The sequence below is a fragment of the Balaenoptera borealis genome (genome assembly GCF_965194805.1).
Source record: "Balaenoptera borealis genome assembly, chromosome: 7".
Lineage (NCBI taxonomy): Eukaryota > Metazoa > Chordata > Mammalia > Artiodactyla > Balaenopteridae > Balaenoptera > Balaenoptera borealis.
The window spans coordinates 114,224,370-114,245,175 of NC_138864.1; the positions used below are offsets into that span (position 1 = coordinate 114,224,370).

A 20,806-nucleotide genomic window follows, 5' to 3' on the forward strand; every position below is an offset into this window, starting at 1 on the left:
GGACACTGGGCAGGAAGAGAGACATGGTCGCAGCAACTCAGAGTACAGGGTGTCCAGCTCTTCCCCTTCGGTTGACCACGCCAACAGAAGACAAGCCAGAAAAGGGAGTGAAATACGACGCTAGGGAATACTTGTCGCAAGATATATAATGCTTATTGATTTTCTTTTAATAAAATTCCTCCAAATCTATTATGGCTTGAAAGTTGCTGATGCAGTGCCAGCTACTAGGCTGTCCAGTGAAGGTATTTTCTCCAAAGCGAAGAACCTGTTCATCCAGATCCTTCCTACCGTCCACATCTCTGACCTCAAAATTAGCCATGCCTACCTGTCTCTTCTCTCTTACGCATACACATGCACACATTCTCTTGGGGAAGTTGTAGACAGTCTACAATCCACTAAGTAAGAGAAAATCCATAAGCCCTAGAGCAACAGCAGACAGGGAAGGAGTAGACAGAGCCAGTGAAGGAAGGTCATGTGAGGGTAGAGGGCTGACCTCCTTTTTCCCAGCCGTGTAAAATGGCTGGTAAGCAACTTTCAACTCCTCCTCTCTCCCTCCCTCCTGCTCTTCTTTTTACCTCCGCCCCCCCCCCTTTTAACCTATTTTGCCTGTCCTCTTTCCAGGCTAGAAAGGAACCAGCTGAGAGTCACTGTGTTGAACTGGAGGAGATAATACCAGTTATAATGGAGGCCCATACCCTTGAGACTAAAGTGTGCCACCTTCCAAAGAAGAGCTTGGTAACCAATGGCTACAGCATATTTCCCTTTCAGGCACTGGGAAAACAGCAACATTAATCAAACTTTTTCCACGTCTCGCTCGTCCTCAACACTACTCAGGCAGCCAAAACTTCCTTGCCTCCCTCTATTGTCAAAAATGCCATACTGGTCAACTCACCCCAGTGCTTGACCCAAAAGAGTCACATGAATAAATAAACAAATTAGAAATGAATTGATGAGGAATATACTCTCCCAAATTATCTTGCTCTCTACCAAATCAAAACTTTCCTTTATTGAGACCAGCCTACACCTATGTAATTTTTTAAAAAAAATCTTTGTAGTAGGATTCACCACCAGTTTAACTTTCTCTGAGGATCCTTTCATTCCTAAAGTAGATCTTTGTACATTGAAAAAGCCATAATCCAAATCTGTTAGGGTCAATAACATGGAATCTACAGAGCATGCAGCTGTCAGATCCCCACCTCACTCTTCCAAGTGGCCCTGCACCCTGAGGGGCCTGTAGCCAGTCATACTTAGAGAGTAGACATAAATCACCACCTATGAGAAGGGCATCTCTTTCCAGGAACTGGATAATATCCCAAGAGAGCAACACATTTCCTGCTTCCATGTTGTCCTTCTACCCAGTTCTGCTCAACCATAACATATCAACACAAGCAGTATCGCTCATCAACCTACTGACTTTCTGTTGGTGTTCAAAGAAGTACGATGGGCCAGCAGTCCTCAGGAGGGAGTTTTAACAAAATAGGAAGTATCCTTTTTTTAAACTATTCACAATGAAATTCACTGTAAAAGTCCATCCATCTCTCTTAAAACGTGCTAATTCCTTGCATGGAGACCACTGCTTCTTGAGTGAGTTCTAGAACAAATAAAACACCTCTTAAGGGAAGGGGACCTAGAGAAGGGAGGCCTTTGGGAAAGGAAGGGACGTCCTGAGCCCTGGATCCGGGTGACTGGACTCATCTACCTTGGGTGCTTGCCAAGGCCTGAGAAGCCTCCTGCGATGACCGTGGGGTGCAGGCCCCTTACCTTACCACACTGCTTACATTTTCCCTCCTGCCGACGCCTGTGTACCCAGTGATGACGCACAAAATTCTGTGGGAAAACAAAAGTAAATAAACATGTTTCAATTCGCAAACTCCAATGTTAGGTTTTTTTTTTAATGTTTTAAGAATAAAGATTTCCGCCAACAATCATCTAAGCCCATCTAAGCACAAAAACAAATATGTGTATGCGTGATTTGTTTAACAATAAACATGAACCCACTGGGGAAAATGAAGCCAAGTCTCCATCCTCAGTGACCTTTCGTATCTGTAGAAAGCATTAATCATGCCCTCCCTCTGCAGCTTCCTGGTAACAAATGGCCATAATGAATTCCCGTTACTCTGCTTTCTGTCTAGTAAAACATTGTGCAGATTTGTGACCTTGGGCTGGGGCGGGGGGGAGAGTGGGTAACTGAGGCAGGTAAAAGAAATATCCTTAAAGAAATGAGAAGGTGAAGGAGAGAAAGACAAAGACATCCAATTTTTTTAAACAAATATGTATTTAATGCTTTATAAATGCCAGGCAGGCACTGTACTAAACATTTGAGTCAGAAAGAACTTAAAGAAATTAAATTCTCAGAAAGAAATAGATCTCCTGATTTGGGACTTACATGGTGACAGTTTTTCACTAGCAAAAGTGAAGGAAGAGAAAAGCTGAAGGAAATTGATGACAAAGACAAGAGATGTGGGCATATCGCGAAATTCTGCAATGAGGTTGTATTTAAACTGTCCTTGGATAACCTGAATGAGATCAGCTTCCAAGGTCTATTCTTGGCTTGAGCTGTAGGAAACATGGAAGGTCCTTTTCCTCCCAAATAGAAGCACTCATCACCCCAGCTGTTGGGATACTTTACAAGAGAGAAGGTTCAAGCCTAATGGTACAGGTAAACCCTAATAACTTCCATACAACTCATCTCTCTTAGGCCAATACACCTAAAATATTTGTTGATGTTTTTCTCCTGCCCTTTTCTGAGAAAACATACTTTACCTGAAATTAACATGCGTATTGTCAGGCCACAATCCATACTTTCCCTTTAAAATAGGCCCTTTACCATATATTCAGTCTTTCAACAAATACTTACCAAATGCCTACTATCCAGGCATTGTTCTAAGTACAGAGGGACACAGGAAACAGATCAGTGTCGAGAAAAAAAAATGTTATATCAAGGCATGAAATTCAGAGTGACAAAGATACCTCTAACAAGCATTAGCATTATCAATTCCAAAGTGCCACCTCTATTTCTCTTCCTAACGTCAAACCAAGTTAAATTAAAACTAAACAAAGATCCTGGAGGAATAATGGTCTTTTAACTATAATAAGATATAAATAAACATAATGGTCCCACTAATTAGTCTAGTTTTTATCTGGCTTTTCGCACTGTGGCAGTTTAATGAAACAAGGACACAATTCTTACATTGTTCTCAGAAAGAAGCTAATAATAACAGTTAACATTTCTTGACTACTAACACTGTCAGGCACTTTTTTAAATGCCTTACATGTAATAATAATTTTAATTTTCATGAGAATTTTCATGAGTATAGGTGCTGTTTAGTTGATAAGAACTAGTAAAACCCCGAGTTGGTAAAATATTGAAATATTTCTATATTGGTTGATAAATTGCAGTTTAGTGCCCCTACCATCCCCCGGCTCCTCCCTGGATGCCATACGCCCCCCCCCCGCCGCCCCCCAACACTGGAGCCCACTCCTACCTCCTCATTATTAAGCAACTAGAATGTTAATTTTGGGCATAACAGGTCTCCAAGATTCTGGAGCTCTCTTCTGAAAATAAATCATGTTACTTGGGCGATGCCATTGGGTTCTCCCACAAACTCAGAAGACCGGGCTGTGCCCCACTGATGGCAGTTGTCTGTCCAAGCTTAAATATCAATATAAACAATTTTGGGGGCCTATGGCTGCAAGTCCAGAAACCTGCTCAGTTATCAGCATCCATACCTTCAGGTCAGTGAAAAAACTCTACTGGGGATGATGATATTGGACCCTCCATCTCTGTACTTCACAGATGAAGTGGACCACTCCAGCTTTCCACCCACTCAAGTGAGAAGCACTTTAGCCCACTGCCTGTTTAAGAATAAGGGCTGAGGAGGCCTGGGGCCAACTGCTAGTTGTACTCTACCCTAGTTCACATCATTGTAGGGCATGTTATCAGAGGGTTTGACTTGAATTATCATTATCGCCCTCATTTTACAGATGACAAAACTAAGGTATAGAGTGGCGACTTCAAATGTCGGGGCAGAGCAAGGATTCAGACCCAGGCAGGCTGGCAGCACTGTGTTGCAGCGCCTCTCCTCTGCTCTGAAAGATCAGGTTCAAGATCCTTCAATAAATGATTTCAATGACAGTCAGTAGTGGAAATATTGAATACATCAAAATGTCAGGCAGTATTATGACAGACAGAAAAATTTACTATAATTGCTGTTAGTTTAGCAGAAGCTGAGGGAGAATGAACAGTATCATTGATGTTAAGAGAAATTCTCTGCTTACTGAGATTATAAATCACCTAATGACTCTCAATTTAAGAATTTAGGGAGGGAAACATTGGAAGAATTTGATGCAATTACCTATGAGAAATCATGGCTGACTCATGGAATTATTTAGCTAATTATTTGACAGCTCTAATCAAAAGATTAAACCAGCAGTTTCCACAAATCAACAATTATTTAGAAATTATAAGACTGACGATGAATCATTTCTGCTGCAACATACACCGTTTGGTAAGCAGGTTTATAATACCATGTAGTTTAGTTTATTTAAGGAATAAAAGAGAACATTTTTATAATACCATGTAGTTTAGTTTATTTAAGGAATAAAAGAGAACATTTTTATAATACCATGTAGTTTAGTTTATTTAAGGAATAAAAGAGAACATTTTTATAATACCATGTAGTTTAGTTTATTTAAGGAATAAAAGAGAACATTTTTAAATTGTTTATTTAAATATTTATGACTCTGCAAGTTGTTAAATAAATATTTTTAATATCATCCTTCCTAGGAAATAGGTAGGAAATTAAGGCCCAGATAAAATAACTCAAACAAAAGCACTACTATAGAAACTGAGTAATTGTCTCTAATCTATGGCCCTGATTTGAGATGTCAAGTATCCATCTATTCAGAGGTCTTCTTAGGCCTGATATAAATTTCTTCTATTGCTGCTTAAACATAGCTGGAACAAAGTAAAAGCCAATAAATGTGTGCTGAATTGAATGAAATTCTCAACCTAATTTCTTTGACAATTATATTGTGTAGTTATCATTTTGGAGGATCATCCATTGTCTTTATCAATTAGGGGGAAAAAACCATTTCTATAGAATCACTGCTGTTTTATCATCCTTCTTTCCCAAGCACTTAAATTTTTCACACTATTTCCTTTTGACTACTATTTATATCTCCCAAATTATTGAAATGAAATTAGACTCAGGATCTTCACATTGCAAATATGAGTGTTGATTCACTGCTGTTAAGCTAGCAAAGCAAGGCTGCTGACACCATAACATCTTTTTATTGTTCATCAATAATCTGAATTATTCATATAGCATCTTCAAATACTGGGTAAGGAAAGGGCTATTACTTATGGGTGTTAAAATCTCGGTTATCCATTATTGCAGGGTTTATAGTCACTATTGTTAGCAGAAATGCATAACACAGTTGTTCAATTATTTTCAAAAACAGCCAGTTTAATTCACAGTATTATTCACAGAGCTTCTGAAAGGATCTTAGAAATTATAGCCCAATCCATGCAGCTTATCTCTAAGAAAACTGAGGTCCAGCCAGAAGGATTCAACTTAGAGGAGTCCAAACAATATTCATTAAAACATTTCCATGTATCAGGCACCCCAGAAAGCCTAGGGCACAGTGATTAACAGCCCTGTTCCAGAGCCCAGCCCTAGAGACACCATCGAGGGGAAAAGAAGCAGAGGTGTCCTTTGAACCCAGGTCAAACTAATTCTAAAGTGATTGCTTCTTTCATTTCCATTAAGTAAACTACCTAAGGCCTCTTAATTAAGAATCTCCATGGGTCATAATCTGTCATAAGTATCATCTCCAAACTGTCCTCTTAGACCAAGAGTTCTTAGACACTTGGGGAGAAGTTAGCCCCTTTATAAATAGATATTCATTGATCACATCTTCTGCATCCTGACTGGTACAATGAGGTTGGGACAAATTCCACGAGTAATCTCCCAAAGCTTACACTATAGGAGGATAGCAACAAACAAGCAAATGAGTAATAAATAATTATGACATACAAAGTGCTCTGAAGGGTAGAACAAGGTGCTTTGATAAAGAACAATGTGCAACCTACTAACCTACTTAGAGGTGGTCATCAAGGAAGACCTCTGAGGGGCTGATATTTGAACTGAGGTCTAACTATAAGAAACAGCATGCAAAGAGATTTCCAGTACAGCAATGAAACACACAAATATCAGAAGGTGAGGAATATCTTGATGCATGCCTCAAGAACTGAAAGAAAATCCATGTGGTAGCTGGATGGGTTGGAAGAGGTAGGCTGGGTCCAGCCTTCGCAGCACTTTTGACTTTTCATGCAAAGCCAAGGGTATGGTTTTCTCTAAATGATATGGAAACCACTGACGAGTTTTAAGCTGGAAAATGATATAATCCAACATTCATTTTTAAAGATGAGTCTCTTAAATTACGGTGGATTGAAGAGGGAAACTAAAGAATTCTGGAGAACCTATTGTAGTGGTCAAAAGTGAGAGATCATGGTGTCTTAGTCTAAGGTGCTGACAACAGAAATGGAGATAAATGGATGGTTTGAAATATATTTTATGAATAAAATTGATAGGGCTGGCAAATGAATTAGCTGTGAGGAGTACCTGAGAAAAGTAATCATTATGACCCCCCCTCACCCATTTTCTCGATCAAGGAGCTGGGCCAATAGTCACCTCATTTTCTGAGGTACAAAAGAATTGAAAAAAATTGTTTTTATGGTGATGGAAATAAAGAGTTTAGTTTGTAATGTATTCTATTTGAGATGACTGTGATACATTCAGTGGGCATATCAAATGGAACTCCAAGTGTGGGCTGGAAATGGAAAGCTAGCTGTTGTCAGCCCAGACATGATATGTAAAGCCAAGGGATTGCATGAGCTCTCCCAACAACAGTAGGCAGAACATGGTCCAGTACTAAGCCCAACGAATACCAGGGAGTGAGCAATGAAAGGACTACACAGTGAAATAAGAGGAACATTAGGAAAGATGTCATGACAGGAGGGCATTTCAAGAAGGATGAAATACTAAGTAGTTTGAACACATTTGCAAGACTGAATAAGAACAGAAAAATTTCTAATGGATTTGGCATTAAGGAGATATTGGCAACATTAAAAAAGCAATTTCATGAACAGGTAGAGTAAAAATCAGATCAGAACAGGTTAAAATGCCTAGGAGGGGACACGCTGGAAACAATTTACGTAGTTAACACTTTCTGGAAGTTTAGCACTGAACACGATGCTGAGAATCAGAGCCACAGTTAAGACACAGTTTGTGGTTAAGGACTATTTTTGTTTGTTTGTTTTTTAAGATGGGAGCTGTCAGAGCATGTTTATGTTGATGGAAATAATCTAGTAGGAAGGTGGGGAGTTGAAAATGTAGGAATGGAAGAAATAGCAAGTCCTTGATATGAAGACAAGGGAAGGCACTGAAAACACTTATAAAGGGCCTGGCTTCATGGAAGAGAAATAATAACAGCTGCTGGAAACACACCCAAAAAATCCTTGCATTAGAAAACTGCACATACAATTACAATTATCTATCCAGAGAGAAAAAGAGAGATTCAAGGACAGGGAACCAAAGGTAGACATATGGATTCCCTGGTTAGAAATTCATATAGTCCATCTTAAAAACTCAAAATGGTTGCTTCTACTGTCCTAAATAAAATTTCTCCTTCATCTGAGCTATCACTGAGTTATCTCCTGGCCATTGCTATAGCGCACTTGGGTGACACGGAGGGTAAAACAACCTTATCATTTTTCTTAGATTTCCTCACCCTACATATGACCCATAACTTTCCTCTTGCTGACACAATAGACAAGCACAGTGGGAGAGGACAGTTGACAGGGACAACTCTTGATATTTTCACCTCTCTCCAAACCTCCACTGCCAGCCTCTTCTCTCTCCATGTTTTCTCCCAATCTCCTTGTATTAGTCAGTAACAGTGAGATCATTCTTCTTCACAGTGCCTTTTTTCATTAACTGTCATTAACACCTCTGTACTCAGACGTCTTCTATTCCTATTCCATTCATTCATCTATTCTCGTAGCTTTAATTACTATCTCGATATGCTGACAATTCACCAATGTCTAACCTCTAGCGCCCAATCTTCCTCATAAGCTCCAAACTTGTCTACCCACTCATCCTTCTGTTGGGCATCCCCAGTTGGGGCCTCAGGACACCTCCAACTTGAGAGTTCTACAACTGAACTCATTACTTCCCTACCCCATCCTCAGAGCAACTCATTTGCCAACATCTAATTGCTTTTTCAGAGAAGAACCCTTGTTTATTCCAAGCTCCCCTGTCTTTGCGTCCAAAATCCAATCAATTACTATATCCTGTCAATTCTGTTTCCTTCAAATTCATATTCTCCAGTTTTCTCCATCTCAGTATTACTCTTAGTTCAGATCACCATTATCTCTTGCCTAGATTAGGAGAACAGTTCCTCTATTTTTTTCTCCACGCTTCCAATATTGCTTGAACTATATGGCATTCCCTCCACACTGTAGCCAGAATAATATATTCTGCTTATAACAGTTTAATGCCCCCTCTAATTACTATGATGATGAGACATTCAACTTGCAGCCTTGTTAACAAGGGCCTTCATGGTCTAGCGCCTGCTTATCTCTCAGGTCTCACGCCTTCCTCATATATCCTCTCACTTTTGTGCTTGTGTGCCTGTGTTCTGTCTCAAAGGCTGTCACTCACCTCCTAGCTAACCCCCCGCCCTTCACTTAGATCATCCCTTTGGGTCTCAGTTTAGTTGCCACCTCTTCCAGGAATTAAAATGGACCAAGAGTCAATAAAATGTTATTTCTTTCTTACCTTTTCAATTCTACCACCTCCCCCTCCCCCTACTTTCTAGTTCCATTCAATAAGACCTTAGCTCCCCAATACATTCTGTGAGAAGAAGAAAGGGCAGTAGACACACACTGAAGAGACTTGGGGATTTTATTGATTGTATGTGTTGATGTATCGAAAAGAAACTGATGTCGAATAGAGGGAGATGGACTTTATCTTTTTTTAATCCCTAGTGAATATCTACGAATCCAATGAATCAATGGGAAATAAAAGGTGGTATTTGAACTAGAGCTCTGATATACTTACTTCTCTCGGTGATCTTGAGCCCCCTTCTCGAAATGTTGGTTTACATCTGAAATTAATCTGTCATTTAAAAAGAAAAGTGTATTATATTAGAGATAAGCACTCGACTAGAATGAGTTACCTGAAAAAACCAACAGTGACAGGTATTTAGACTACAGAAGAAAAAAAAAAACCTCAAAGAATAAGGAACATAGTCTTACACTATTCTTAGTCTTTTGAAATCATCACCTTAGATAATCCCAAGTGATCCTGTTATCTCTAATTCATGACTCTTCAGTCTCACTGATGAAATCAAAGTATCTTTAGACAGTAATGCTCTTACGCCATAAATTTGAGAAACTGAGATAATAAAGAGGCAGAAGAAAAATATATGGCAGCTGAAATCATCCAGCTGTGTTTTAGATTTTAAAAGTAGGAAAATACAAACTTGAGAAATTTTTAATATGATGAAGATGATTCACAAAAATACACAAAATTATTCTTCAAGCATTCAGCACTCCCTTACTTTTAGATGGGGAGGTCTCCCTGTACATTTACATCTTCTTTAGCTACTTGATAAGGTGAAAGAAGTGTAGAAATGAAGCAGGAAATGAGTAAATGGAGTTGGGAAAGCAAAAAATAAAATTATTGTAAAATATTACTAGTCATTCCCACAAAATATCAGTTGGCAACAATTGATAATGTGTCAGTAAAACTAAATGAATATCACAGGGGACTAAAATATTTCAATACATTTACACATGGCAGCTCAAGAGAGATAATGCACAGAGAATCCCACGTGGAAAAGGAGCAGGAGACATGGAAGAAAGAGGACAGCAAAGAACTCACTGCTGGAGACTTTCCCTTGGCCCCGATGACAGATAAATGGACTCTGCAGAATCCACTTCCTCTGGAGGAAAGACACCACCAGAATGTCGCTTCCAGCCCCTCCCACACATTAATGCTGTGTAAGCAGGAACGCTGCTCAAAGCAAGGAACTGAGCTTCTGGCCGGGCTCTCTCCCTTGTAGCCAATTTAGAAAGAAGTAAACTTACAAAGGTCAGACATGTCTAAACAGTGATTTTAAAGAGCTATGGAATTTTTTTTCTTTAATACGAAACATCTTGTGGAAAATCCCATGGGTGACTAACAACGCTTGTTATTGTGAAGAAAATTAGTACACGTGAGGCTTTTCTCTCTAACCTTATTATTCCTTTTCCTAAGAATCAACATAAAATGATATCAAATTATACCTCAGCAAACAATAAAGTGAATGAAACTTAAGCATTGTCCTTCCATCCTTTCATTATTAATCTGGTAATAATGTTGGACTTCCAGGTCTTTAAAAGAGCATTGTTTTCCAAAAGTTGAAAATGGAAACGGACACCTGGTCTTTGAAGTCCAAACACTTGCAGGGTAGCAAAAATAGCAGCAGGTGGCGCTGTCTCACCTTTTCTAGCTGTTCGATGCAGGCGGTGTGGACGACGATCTTACAGACCGCACACTTCCTCCTGAGAGCTGATTTCTACAACAGACAATTCAAAAGACAAGAAGAAATGTTAACAGTCTGTTCTGAAGAGCTCCCTGGTAGTAAAGAGAGTATACATAAATGAAGCAAACGTAAACCAATTTAAAACTCATCATAAACATTCAATAATCGGACAAACTTCAGCAATAGTACTCTGACCTACCAAGTAACTTCATATCCATGACTGAGGGTGGCCTAAGATTTTCTCTTTAAAATAGAATTATACTAGCTGCTGTATGCTGAGTATATACTGTGAACCAAGCTCTTTATTCTGTTTTTTTCTTAGTTTCATAACCTAACATTGTAGGCATTATTATCCTATTTTTTTTCACATTTACTCTAATAGTTAAGGGGTAGGGCCAACATTCCAACACAGGTCTAGGTTCAAAACAAGCATTGTTTCCCTACAGCCAAACAGTCTACATTTCAAGGGGCCATCCCCTTGGACTTTTATTCCCGGCACAAATCTATACAAAGCTACTTGGTTTCTGCCCAAATCTTCTGGAAAGTAAGAAGACAAATTTAACTTTTACAAGTCACCAGCCTTATCACCATCATCACCATCATCATAGCAGCAGCAGCCCAATAACAGCAAAAGCAGCTAAGATGAATTTAGCACTTTCTATGTGCCAGGTATTCTTGTAAGCACCTCACAGATAGTAACTCATTTAATCCTCACCACCCTAAGAAATAGATACTATTCTTACTGCCATTTTACAGATGAGAAAACTGAGGCCCAGCAAGGGATGTGCCCAAGGCCATATAATTAGAGCACAGCAGGGCCAATTAATCTAATACCAGGCTCATGCTTAAAAGCATACACAGTTTGGCCTCCCTGACAGTCAGTACCAGTTAAAATTCACAATAAAAATATTCTCTGAGGTTCATCTGTTTTCTAACAATAACAAACAAGCAGCAGGGAGAGAGAGAAAGGGGTGGAAATCTCGATTCAATGCTGACGGTGCCATGTAAAATCTGAGCTAGAAATCCTCAGGCCTCTCTATGGAGAACAGGCTAAAAGGCGGATCTGCAGGAATAATTTGGGGGTCTGAGCACTGAAAGAAACTTATTATAACAAAGCCAATCTGTGACACAGCCCATCAAAGCATCCGAGTGTGAAAGGCCCAAAGTCCCTGTCCTTAAGAAAGATACAAGACTCAGCTTCCCCTACTGAGGACCGGCTTCCCCTACTGAGGACCGGCTTCCCCTACTGAGGACCGGCTTCCCCTACTGAGACAGGATTTTTAAGCCAAAAATTGAGGTGTGGCTGCTACCAAGGAGCCTGGAAGGACTGCAAACCAGCACCTTGGAAGGCGCAGAATCAGGAAAGAAACTGTAGCCTCCCGCCTCCTTGGTGGTTCTACCCCTTCAACACGGAGTCTCCACGGTGCCACCAGCCACCAACCAAGCATCCAGAACCCTGCAGTCAGTACCGCAGCAACGACACGCGTCGTCTTGATACCCACTGACTAAGGTTTAGGTACCCTGCTTGCAAACGCTTTCATCACTCTTGGCTTTCCTCTGCCTGAGGAAAGAACATGGTCGGTAACCTTATGTAAGCTTGGCAATCAATTGATTTTGCCAAAAAGGACGATAAGGGAAACCCAAGCATCTAGCCACACTATTGAAAAGTGTCTTGGCTCTACTACTAAAAAGAAAGCGGGGGCAGGTGGGGAGGAAGGGGAAGGGGTGGGAGATGGGAAGGGAGAACAAGAAGAGTGACAAGTACCAGTAGCAGCACCAGCAATGGCAGCAACGCTCAAGGCAATAGTAATAAAATTCTAGGTTTGCAAATTTTCGTGAGCTACGTGCCCATGAGAAGCAAACTACTGTAGCTCTCCGGTTTGTTCTGGATCTCCTGGTGGGGATCACGGCTTTAGCACCACCCGCAGCAAATGCGTGGGGCTCCCAAGTGAGTCCTGTGGCTCAAGAGTTATCATGGTTGGTGCTCAGGAGTTGATTTCATTCTACTTATTATCCACTAAACCCCTAGCAGATTTCACTGCAGGCAAGCAAAGCAACACTCTCACGGTAGCAACCACTGATGGGCTTATTTAAGGCCGCCTGAAAAACCTCCTTCCTTTTTTTATTTTTTATTTTTATTTTTTTAATTTTTTTTTTGTTTTCTGTGAGAGTGATTCTTTTTACTTTTTTTTTTAAATTTAATTAATTTATTTATTTATTTTTGGCTGTGTTGGGTCTTCGTTTCTGTGCGAGGGCTTTCTCTAGTTGTGGCAAGCGGGGGCCACTCTTCATCGCAGTGCACGGGCCTCTCACTATCGTGGCCTCTCCCGTTGCGGGGCACAGGCTCCAGACGCGCAGGCTCAGTAGTTGTGGCACACGGGCCTAGTAGCTCCGCGGCATGTGGGATCTTCCCAGACCAGGGCTCGAACCTGTGTCCCCTGCATTGGCAGGCAGATTCTCAACCACTGCGCCACCAGGGAAGCCCCAACCTCCTTCCTTACCAGTAACTCCTGCCCTGCTCTAGCCTTGTGCCTGACCGTGTGCTCTGCATTGGGGTCTGCAGAGCTCCAAGGGCTCCATGAGGCTCCTACGGAGTCACTGGGGATGGTGGGAAGGGACAAATGTGCCCTCGCTGAAGCCAGAATACCCCTTCCTCGCCTTGTTTTCCATCTGGATTCCGAGTCAGAATCTCCTTTGAATAGGGATCTTGCCTGGAAGAGTTTGAGAACCTGTGGCTTAAGACTGCCCTCTCTCAGCTTCCTAGGGTAACATGTATCTACACCGATATCATTCATGTGTAATAATTCAAGTGCAATGTTCTACAGATGATAATATATGAAGAAAAGTGCTTTACGTTATAAAACTAATTTTATTTAAACAATGTTAAATTTTCAAAGGCCCTCATAAGGCATGCTTCTATGCCTTCTGAGGCAGAATATATAAAACCATAATCTGAATTTTTCTTTATAATCACTACAACGTGATGTATTTTACTACAAAGAACAGTCGTTTTTCTGCTTTCTGTCTTTCTATCAGGCTAGATAGCCTTTCAATGTTATTGTGTCTGACTTCAGTTGCCCTCAATTTCTTAAATGACAGCTTCTAAACAGCTTATAATCTGATAAATCAGATAATTAAGGTCTATAATCACATGCAAAATTAAGTGAATAAATTCTGAATGAAGGCCTCAGGTCTTTTTCCATAGTAGAAAAATACATGGATTTTAGTTTCTCAACTGATGAAAACTACTCCAATGCATCAGAAGTCTCAACTGCTGATTTCTTGGTTTTATGACTATGCTTTAATTAGTTAAAGTTATTTGAAGCAGCTGGATAATAAGCTTCTGGGCAGAAACTGCTCAGTTCATGCTTGGTTATGTTCCAATTTTTATTTGCAAGATTTAAACTAAAGATAAAACACAGGAATCTAGACATTCTCAATACTGTAACTACTCACTTTTTCTTTAAAAACTCTTAAGTCAATACTTCCTTCGCTATGAAAAATGATAAAGCAAGAAAAGTCATTAAAATTAAGTCAGTAGGTTAGTTGTTATTCTTCATATCGGGACATAGCTGTTATAGAACCTAGCACAAAGATACAATTTTAAAAATAAATATGGCCTGGGACCCAAACATGCTTAAAAATTAACATTATAAAAGTTTAATAATTCACTCTCATCAATGAATTTAAAGGCCAATTAGGCTTACTGCTTCAAATATCAAGTAACCTCAGTGTCCTTACTAAGGGTTTCCTGATTTTGTCAAAGGAAATCCATTAATTTGTAATTGTGTGTGTGTGTGTGTGTGTATGTCACATCTGTAAAAACTAGTGGAGGGGGCACATCTGTGAAAACTAAGACAACATAGGCTATAACATAGATTATATCCCATTATACTCCAATCATAATTTACTTATATAATAATGACACAATGAATGATAACGCTATGCTTTAGGATGGTGGGCGTAACCTAATCAGCAGACCTAACAGTGATTGTAAGAGAATACACTCAAAGTTCTGACTTGGCCCTATATGTTTCCCGTGCTGTGGGCACTGTTGGCATTCCAAACCGTGACAGTTCCTCACCAAACTTCAGCTCATATCAAGTATGGAAGTAAAACTGTCACAGCCTTAGACCACTGGCTCTGGGGATGGAAGCTGGAGCGGGGACAAAAGGACCAGAGGCAAGCAGTGGTAGAAAGTATATAATTGTCCCTGAGAAACAGTTTAATATCTAATCCTATCCCACCTACCCACTTCCTTTGGTCATAAGTCCCTGATCCATATGTACCACCAAGCAAGCTATATGTTCTTCCTTTGAACAAGAGATGTGATTTCTGCTAAGTAGCAATGAATATCTGGTAGTAGTTAACAACGTTTGATAGAGAGAGAAAGAAGAGAGGGAGGGAAGGAAAGGGTAGTAGAAAGAAAGGGAAACCTAGTTTCACAGGTTTATGATTTCTGACAGGTCATGGCCTCCTTGCTGCCCAAGGAAACTTAAATTGAATGCCACCCCTAATAGTCTGAAGTTTGACCCCAAGAAGCATGTACAACAAGGCTGGCTGAGCCCCTTCCCAATAAGCACACACCAAATCTCATTTTTCCCTGAAGATGGTCAAGTTATCCTGCCTCTGACCCCACCTCTCCCACTGTATTCTTAAGGACACCACCCTCCCCCCAACACACACACACACACACACACACACACACACACACACACACACACACAGGTTTAATCACCAGAGATCAGAAGCGGAGAAGTAGGAGGAAATATTTAGTCTCCAGAGCCGACATGGCAACCCTCTCTCAGCCTCCTGTCTCAGGAGACCTCAGGGCCAGAGCCTGCTGCTGGTCACGCAGAAGTGTGGGCCTGGCAGCATCTCACTGCAGACAGAGTTCCCAGACATGGGCTCACAGACCCAGTGCAAGGAAGCACTGCTTCCATCAGCCCCGCCCTTATCATAAGGCCACAGTGACAAAAGGATGCATGGCCAGGGAAGGGGCTCCAGGCAGGAACCCAACCATCCTGGGAGTGGGGAAGGGGGCACAGAAGGCACTAGGGGAAGGAAAGGATGGAGCGCCGAGTGGTGAAAAGTCAGGAAAAGAGGGCTGGATGAGGCTGGTGGGATGAGCTTCCTAACTCAGGCTCCCCCCCCGCTGTCTTCTTCCCAGTAATTCTCAGCCTCCTCACCTTTCCCACGTCAGAAGAATCATGGTGAGAAATAGAAACTGAGCGCTGGGAGTCAGGCAAAGGAGAAACAGCAAGTGGGGCAAGAAGAATGTTATCCTCCCTTCTGGACACAAAGCTCAGTCTACAGGGGCACCGTGATGGAAGGGGGAGACGGGGCAACAGGGCCCAGGCAAGGCTATCCTTGTCTTCCTCTCCAAGGGTGGGGTGAAAGGACTGCTCGGTAAAGTGCAGGGAAGGAAGCTTCCTAAGCCTTCAGAGTGCCAGGAATTCAGCGTCCTTTCAGTGGGGATTGCCCCTACGGGCAACACCAACGAGAACATTGCTGCTGTATAATCCTAGGTAAATGAAAACAAGAGTTCTTTGATTTATTTAAAAACCTAATTAGAAGAAATGACAAGCATACTCGGCAAGTTCTACTCCTCTGGGGCGTCTAGGATGCAATCTGTAAATTGCTATTGGGGAAAAAGAAGACTGACATTATCTGGAAGTTCCATTAATGTGGTTTCAGGGCCAAAACAGAGACTCCATCGCCACTCACGCCGGCGCCTCTTTTCCTCAAACAGAATACAGGACGTTTTGGACAAACCAAGAGCGTGGCTAGCTGAAGCGCCAGCACGCCCCTAGCGTGGCTCCTCACCGTGTAAGTAAGTCTCTCCGAGACGGCAGGATTTCAAGAGCCCAGACCGGGGAGCAGAGATGCCACACGTCAGGAGGAACCTGTGCCCGGGGGCGGGGTGCAGGGGGGAACCTCAGAGCTCTCCTCCGAGGGTCTCCTGCAGGGACCCCTCACTCTGGGTGAAACCCTCAGCCTGGGTACTGCTGCCCAGAGTCAAGGCCTTCATTTGTCAGGGCCCCAGGTGTTTGTACCACGTGTCCTCCAGCCAGGGCTCAGTGAGGGCCGGATCCCTCTGAGATATCCCCACAGCGTCGCCGCCCTAGATGCTAAATGATGCCAGAAGTATCTCAGAATATACGAAAGAAAAAGGAGCAGGGAGCAACAGGAGGTTGAGGGGTTGGGAAGGGGGGGGTCACGTAAACAAGTAACGAAAATACTCAGCAACACTCAAATACTACACACCGATGCGCCTAAATCTGCACACGCCAGTTCTCGGGAATCAGGATGGTCTGAGATGCCCCACGTGTGGACTTTACATGCAGCTGGAACAACGTCAGCATTCTGAGTGCTGTGCAGGAAATAAAGAGAAAGAAGCTTGTGTCCTTCCTGGGAGAAGCTGGCGTGCCACTTGAGGAGACACGGAGGACTTGAAAGAAAAGGTCACTAACAGGAGAAGACCGTGCATGGCTAAATGCTAAATGAACAGCTCAGACAATAAAAGCTGTCATCTAGAGCAGGGTAAAACCCCAGAGGCTGACTCAGTAAAAAAGGATGTAACACCAAAAAGAGCAAAGTCTTGAATTGGGCCTTAAAAAGATGTAATATTTGAAAATTGAAGACACTCCAGCAGGGAGAGGATCCAACGTCTCTTTACACAGTAGGCACTGATGCCTCCTCAAAGGAACCGAGCTGGCTTTTGCGTGTCCGATGGGGCGCTGAGCCAGGGCCTCACAGGTGTCCGTCTGCATGAGTCATTGGGCACCATGTTCAATGGTGGAGCGTGGAGGCTTCTCTGTGTGCCTGGTCGGGGGGTCAGGTGGAGGAGGGTGAGGAGTGGGAAAACTGGCTGTGGGTCACGAGGGTCTCAAAGAGAAACGGCAAAGCAGAACTTTTCCTGAGAGGCCCTGGGTTAAAAAGTATAGAGTTACAAGAAGATGGAGATTCCTCTGTATTTCCATTCTGCCCTAATCCAACACCAGGAACACTGCCTGACACATATTAGGAGCTCAAGAGATATTCTGGCAGGGAGGGAGGGAGGGAGGAAAGGAGGGAGGGAGGGAGGGAGGAGGGGAGAGAGAGAGAGAGAGAGAGAGAGAGAGAGGGAGAGAGGGAGGGAGGGAGGGAGAGAGGGAGAGAGGGAGAGAGGGAGGGAGGGAGGGAGAGAGGGAGGGAGGGAGGGAGGGAGGGAGGGAGGGAGAGAGGGAGAGAGGGAGGGAGGAGAGGTGAAAGGGCTTGCAGACTAGGGCTTCCTCCTCAGTGTAAGCCCCCAGCCCAACCCCAGTCTGGAGAACTGGTGGCTTTGGAATTGAGACAAAACCCCCCTAGGACACAGGCATTTTCAGGATAGGCAATCCCAAAAGAAGAGAGAAAGAGGCATTCTATAGGTGTTTGAGGGACAGAAGACCTTCATAAATACTAGAGGGAAAACGGGGTAGAGGCTTCACGGTGAGTACAGCTAAACAATTTTTGTGACCACACATGTGATGTCTTCGGGGGAATTCTAGAGATAGCGGACGGGAAGGCTATCTTGCACAAGGCTGAGGTCTTACATAAATGGGTGGAGTTAAGAACAGGAAGTCTGCATTACTGATGCTCATGTGATCCCACCTATGTCTACAGGCTAGTAAGACTCTGGAATATCTAGTTGGGTAGCAAGTTGTGGGACTGCAAAGGATTGGGGCCAGCACGCAGGCCAGCCTTCCCAAACAGAAGTCCCGGCTGGGCGATGCAGGTTAGGCTAGAAAGGTGGATTGGGAAAAGACTGCTAAAGCCCTTAAATCTAGAGTGAGAAATACAAATTTGAACCTAATAGGCAATGGGGCACTAATAATTTTTGAGACTCATGTGGCCAAAAATAATAACTCAATCTGGTGGCAGGATGCAGCACTATCTGAAAGCAGGAGGAGGAAGACAAAAGGAAATGAGACGACTGATATATTAATTCAGTCAACCAATAAATACTGAGCACCTACTAAGTGCCGTTCACTGTCCCAGGCACTGGGGATACAGTAGTGAATAAAACATTGAAAAAAAAATTGTTTTTATCTCATGGAGCTTACATTCTCCTGGGAGAGACAGACAATAAACAAGATAGGTAAGTGTGATACATAATAGGCTGATAGAAATAAGTGCTAAAGAGAACAATTAAAGCGAGAATGGGGGCTAGGGAGTATCAGGACCAGGGGAGAGCTGAAGCTGGGACAGGTTGACCAGGAAAGCTCTCACTGAGAAGATACATGTTAAGAAACACCAGGAGGGGGACTTGCCCGGCGGTCCAGTGGTTAAGACTCCACGCTTCCAGGGCAGGGGGTGCGGGTTCGTTCCCTGGTTGGGGAACTAAGATCCCACATGCTGCATGGCATGGCCAGGAAAAAATATAAATAAATAAATTTTAAAAAAAACAAAAAAAACTGAGCTACAAAGCAATACTTTAAAAAAAAAAGAAGAAGAAACACCAGGAGGAAGTGAGGGAGTCGGCCATGTAGTTATCTGGGGGGAAAGCACTTCAGGCAAAGGGAACAGCAAGTGCACAGCCCAGAGGCATGAGGGCTGTGGGATGTTTGCAGAGTGACCAGGAGCCAGTGTCACTGGAGTGGAGCGAACTCGGCGGAGATGAGGCCAGATCACGATGGCAGGCCAGGTCACACAGGGATTAAGTAATGAACAACAAGAACCTACCGTATAGCACAGGGAACAAGAGTCAATATCTTATAATAACCTGTAATGGAAAAGACTGAAAAAGAATATATATATATATATATAACTGAATCACTTTGCTGTGCACCTGAAACTAACACAACATTGTAAACCAACTATACTTCAATTTAAAAAAAAGATATTAAGTAATGAGAGTTCACAGTGGAAATTCACATATTAGGCAATGAGCGCCTGAATTGGAGTGATGAGAATGGAACAGAAGGCAAGGCAGAGAAGCAAGAGTGATCAACTGACAGAGCACGGCCCTCTTTCCATCATACGCAGGTCTCTGGAAAGGTGAACACAGATTTCTCACACCTGGGCCTCATGTCTTTCAGGAGAATAACTGATACAGCCAAGAACGGCTTCACTCCTACTCCGCGGTCAGCTTGCTGACTGTGTGTACACCAGCTGACTACAGCTACCGCACTCTCGTGCTGTGTTATGGTCGGGATTGCCTCCGAAGTACTGCAATAAAACTCACTTAACCTGCTCTTCAAACAGCTTAGTTTGTTCTGTTCTAAGGAACACATTATCTGAAGCACTTTGCATATGAAGTGTTTATGCTTCCAGAGACACCTCCCCTTAGGAACCACAGATGTGCCCATGTATCTGGGGTAGGCAGGATCCACCGGAGCTAAGGCACAGAAGGGTCTACTCCACAACTTCCCCAGAGACACAGAGAGAAGGAGAAAAGTGCCGCTGTTCATCATTGTTTGGACACAAATAAAAGCTTTCTATTTCCCCAACAGCCAGTACATTTTACATTTTTCATTTGAAGGGAACAAAAAGCAAAATCTTAGAGCAGAAAGCTAAGGGAAGGGCAAGGACGTTGTGAGCTGAATATGAGAACGGGAACAACACGTGGGAACCTCTCCTCATCCTGAAAAGCAGCCAATCAGGGCTCACAGGAGAAACGATTCAGTAAGAACCACATTAGTAGCTACCGTGTTAATTCAAAGCTAACATTGATGGCTGGTTATAAAGAATGACACCTCACTGTGTTTTGACCACTGGATTAGGATTGGAAGAAGTGGTGGTCAGAATGGCACAGGCTCATTTTAAGAGGGGAAAAGAGGTGCATGCCTGTATCTCAATAGTTTACCCTTACACTGAAATTCGTACCAAATCATTCTCTTTAAGAGTGATTCAAAAGTGGCTTATATCAGTGACTTTAGTACATTTTTTAAATGAGAAGAAAGCGATAGGTACAAGGCTTCTCTAATGGGCTTTAATAGAAAACTACCACAGGACTCTTAGACGTCTACCTCTTGGAACTTGATTGGGTAACTGGTGTACACAGCTACTATCTTTTGTACATCTACATAAAATTCAGGTACAGTTATTGAGACATAAACAAAATATCCATTGCAGCTGTTACTTATGAAAAGGATGATGAATGGCCTGCTAAATCTGTATTGGCTGGTACAGGTTTAATGGAAGGATATTAACACACGGCTGCCTCCAGAGCCAGGATGTGAGAAGCTGCGAG

General features: G+C 42.4%; 1 protein-coding gene across 9 annotated transcripts in view; it reads right to left on the bottom strand.

Moving 5' to 3' along the window:
* Positions 1-20,806, bottom strand: part of DGKI (diacylglycerol kinase iota) — a 477,321-nt gene that overhangs the window by 249,089 nt on the left and 207,426 nt on the right. For all 9 annotated transcript variants that reach the window (XM_082398061.1, XM_082398060.1, XM_082398058.1 and 6 more), the window contains 3 exons: positions 10,552-10,626; positions 9,126-9,182; positions 1,762-1,827 (listed from right to left, as the gene is read on the bottom strand). In XM_082398061.1, the coding sequence (XP_082254187.1) occupies positions 1,762-1,827; positions 9,126-9,182; positions 10,552-10,626 (198 nt within the window). The remainder of the gene's footprint in view (positions 1-1,761; positions 1,828-9,125; positions 9,183-10,551; positions 10,627-20,806) is intronic.